This window comes from Heptranchias perlo, unplaced genomic scaffold, assembly GCF_035084215.1.
Source record: "Heptranchias perlo isolate sHepPer1 unplaced genomic scaffold, sHepPer1.hap1 HAP1_SCAFFOLD_233, whole genome shotgun sequence".
Classification (NCBI taxonomy): Eukaryota; Metazoa; Chordata; class Chondrichthyes; order Hexanchiformes; family Hexanchidae; genus Heptranchias; species Heptranchias perlo.
In genome coordinates, this window is record NW_027139247.1 from 84,402 (window position 1) to 88,521 (window position 4,120).

Consider the following 4,120-nt stretch of genomic DNA (forward strand, 5'->3'; position numbering starts at 1 on the left):
TTTGCTAAGGGTATCAAGGGATAGGAAAGTAAGGCAAGTAAATTAAGTTAAGACACAGATCAACAATTATCCAATTCAGGGGCCGAATGGCCTACTCCTGTTCCTATGTTCTCATATAATTCTAAAATTGGAAGGTTTTCAGCTTGATGCCTCTCCAATCAGTGCCCCCTCCTTCCCCATTCATTCATTTTAATTCACATGAAAATCAAGCCCGCGAGTGCAGAAGCTGCAAATTTGCTCTGACTGTGAGAAATTCAACAGGATGTTTCTGTGTGTACAGAGTATTTCTATTGAAGAACTGTGTTACATTTGAATGGATGTAATTATGTTTTAATTCGGTGAAGCCATTTAATGTATTTAAATAAACGCGTTATTGCAGCCAGAGGTCGCTTAATGATATTCTTCAGCTCATCTCTGAATTTACTCTGGGACACTGCATAAATAAACGTGTTTGTGAAGGAACTCAAAGACCTGAGCATGTAGCCGGATTGTTCCATAATGGTGAAAGGGTCGTTGTAATTTGCTTCAAAAAGTTGGGTGTCTGCAAATTGTACATAAATATAAAATATGAATGATACCATCCATAACAGTATAAAACTGCCAGATATGGCGAGCAGTAAAATCATCGATCTTCTTCGGTTCTCCATCTCTGGATCATTGTGATTCTCACCAATGCTGTTCCCTCGGAGACCCCTCCTCACTCTATTGGCCAGTACAATGTGCCTGATGGTCAGAGCATTGAGCAGTAAAATCAAAACAAATGGAAGAAATGGGGTTAAAATATTTTCCAACCACGAAAATGCTACCCATATGGGTAATGTATAGAAGCTTGATTTCACATGGCAGGACCATGGTACATTGTCAATTATTTCCCGAGGTTCAAACGCAAAGTAGAATGGAACATTTTCTAAAACGCTCAAGGAACACACCACTGCTATAACCACAGCCGCAGTTTTTTCGGTGCAATATTTTGTTCTCAACTTCTGACAACAAATGGCGATGAATCTATCAAAGGTGAAAGCGACAGTAAACCAGACAGAACAGTCATAGGAAGCAAGAGTACTGGCGATAGTGAGCGAACAAATTGGAGTGTAGTTCAGGAATGAATGCGGGAAATAAGCATCTTGAATCTCATACAGGATTGCACCAAATATCAGGAGCAGTAGATCCCCCGCTGCCATGGCCACCAGGTATCGGGCGATGCATTTGGAGAGGCCGCAGCTTCCGCGGGAGAGAATCACAATTGTCACCAAATTACCTGTAAAAAGGGGGAAATGAATTTACTAAACTCTCCTTATATTGAGAGGACGATCAGTCGACCGTCTAATTGTCTGAAAATTCATGCACATTTTATCTTGTCGCTCAAAAGTCTCTCTCTCGCTCGCTCTCTGTGCCAGCTAAACCGACTGATGCTGACAATATGTTTGTCTTCATGCGCAGACATCGGCTAACGTAATCTGTGAGTTACCTCAAAAAAGCGTTGCTGCCTCGAAATACAGTGATAAGCTACAGTTTTCATGCACCTTCACAGAGAGTGCAGGGAACAGACATTGTCATGTCCCTGACACAGATGGGATGTCACCATTTCAAACACCCTCAATAGTAATGCAATGTAGGCTTGTGAGTGATAATACGACGCTCGCTGTATTATTCCATCTTCGGCTGCCTGGAAGCAGATGAAAACGACCACTATTGTCTTTTCCCTGTGTTTTTCCTCCATATAACCAGCAGGGTAAGATTTCTCAGATCTGTTGCTTTATGTGTATAATATAAGAGCAAACATTTTAACCTGGAACGTGCACCAACTATGTACAGTCAGAGTCGCTTATATCAAAGCAGAATATTAAGTGGAAGAAGTCACCGCCTCTATATATATAGATAGAGGGGATTGAGGAGATACATCTGAGCTGTGCCTGGAAACAATTAGATCAAACTTAATATTACAAACAAGAATGTTGAGATGCATCCGATTCAGACATGTGAAGGAAATTTGAATTTAGTTCATTGATATTCTGGAATAACCATTAATATACAAGGGAAGTCGTGGAAGGAATGATTGCATTTTGAAACAGAGAAGCACGTTATTTGCAGCTGCCTCCATAGTTTCATGAAGTATTGTTTCAACTACGGGAAAAATATATATTTCAAGCTGTCTTTAACGCACGTTTGTCACCATGAAAACTTTTAAACAGCCACGCTGAGCAGAATACTGTAAAAGGAATTGTCTCAGGGCCCAAGCTATGATTGGCACTTTGTGACCTTGAGGCCGAAGAAGGTATAAAAGTACAGCTGAAAACCTCTGTCATCAAACCCACAACCCAAATAATAAACATAGAAACATTGAAAATAGGAGCAGGAGTCGGCCATTCGGCCCTTCGAGCCTGTTCGTCAATCAATATGATCATGGCTGATCCTCTATCTCAATACCATATTCCCTTCTCTCCCCATACCCCTTGATGCCTTTTGTGTCTAGAAATCTATCCAGCTCCTTCTTAAATATATTCAGTGACTCGGCCTCCACAGCCTTCTGTGGTAGAGAATTCCACAGGTTCAGAGTGAAGAAATTTCTCCTCATCTCAGTCCGAAATGTCCGACCCTGTATCCTGAGACTGTGACCCCTCGATCTGGACCCCCCAGCCAGGGGAAACATCCTCCCTGCATCCAGCCTGTCATGTCCCAATGTGTCATTCCCATGTTAAGGGTTTGATGTATGATGAGGTATTTTTCGTGTCTTCAGATTTCCAGAATAACAGTATTAAAAAAAGGTCTAACCACGAGTTGAATAAAGTCTATTTTTGATTGATGTCATGTATTCATTGTCTTACTAAACCCGAAGAAAGCAGCAGCAGCACAGATTTTATCTCCAGCTATACACTACTGGGTAAAATTTCGGGGTTCTTCCGATCGCCTGTCCTAACTCCGGCCGTTCACACCGTCTCTCCCGGGTTAACGCAAACCTTCCGCCGAAGTGGGGACCGGAGAACACAAGGGAAATCTACTACTAACACGCTAATTTAACCGTGCAAAAAAAAGGTTTAGGGACAGATTAATGTCTTTAACGCCGGGACGTTAAGCATCGCCTCGCCGCTGCACAGAGAGGAAATTCAAGCCGAGAATTGCTGGCACAACCGGCCGGAATTTCCCTTTTATTGACAGGGACTGGAAGGGAAATCCTTCGGGTTGTGGAAAGGCGGAGGATTCTCGCCTCCAGTTTACCTTCTCTGCGCTCCCCCCGCCCCGGTTTGCCTTTACTTTTCAAACTCAAATTAATGCAACATAACGGGGGTGATTTTAAACCCCAAGAACAGGTGGGTTGGGGGCGGGCGGGAGTTGAAAATAGTTGTTCTTTTGGGTCGCAATTGCAAAATGTTGGGACTTTGCATTCCCAGTGGGAAGCCTGGACTTTTACACTCCCAAGTTACACCAGGAAATAAAGCCGGGTTGGGGGCCAGGACCCAAAAAACAACTTTATTCAACTCCCACCCGCCCTCAACCCACCCCTTCTTGGGGGTTAAAATCACCCCCCTCCTCTTAATTCTGTTTCTCTCTCCGCAGATGCTGCCTGACCTGCTGAGTGTTTCCAGCATTTTCTCTTGTTAGTTCAGACTCTCTCCACAGCAGACGAAATTCCCATCAAATTGTTTAATTTAAATCTTCACGACAAATTGTGCCGCCCCTCACTTTAAGAATATGTCGGAAACTTGGAGTTTTCTTATTATGATTGATGGTGGTAATTAGTGTCTGCAGATCAAAGCACACAGATAATGTTATTGCACAGGCAGCAGGAGCAGTGAATCAGTTAATGATGAATATTACCTGATTATAAGCAGCTTACCCGGAATACCGACTGTAGCAAGAATAGGGTAGTATATGTTTTCTATCTGTATGATTACTGGCAGTCCCATTTTCGGAGAGAAGCGGCGTTGTCTGTTAGTATTACGGACACGCAGATCTTCTGCCTTGAAAATAAGCTCTGATTTATACCTGAGAGAAAGCTCGAGTGACCCACGAGCATTGCACAATGATTGACATTAGTTACAGTCAATTCAACAAACAGATTAAACCGAGCGTATTTATTTCAACTGTTCAGGGAGTGGGATAATTTGCAACAACTTTTCAA

General features: G+C 42.7%; 1 protein-coding gene across 1 annotated transcript; it reads right to left on the reverse strand.

The window, feature by feature from the left end:
• Window positions 1–323: 323 nt before the first annotated feature.
• LOC137310254 (probable G-protein coupled receptor 139) lies at window positions 324–3,905 on the reverse strand. Its single transcript, XM_067978150.1, has 2 exons — window positions 3,836–3,905; window positions 324–1,258 (listed from the first exon to the last, which is right to left on the reverse strand). The coding sequence occupies exons 1-2, from the start codon at window positions 3,903–3,905 to the stop codon at window positions 324–326; spliced, it is 1,005 nt and encodes a 334-aa protein (XP_067834251.1).
• Window positions 3,906–4,120: the final 215 nt, after the last annotated feature.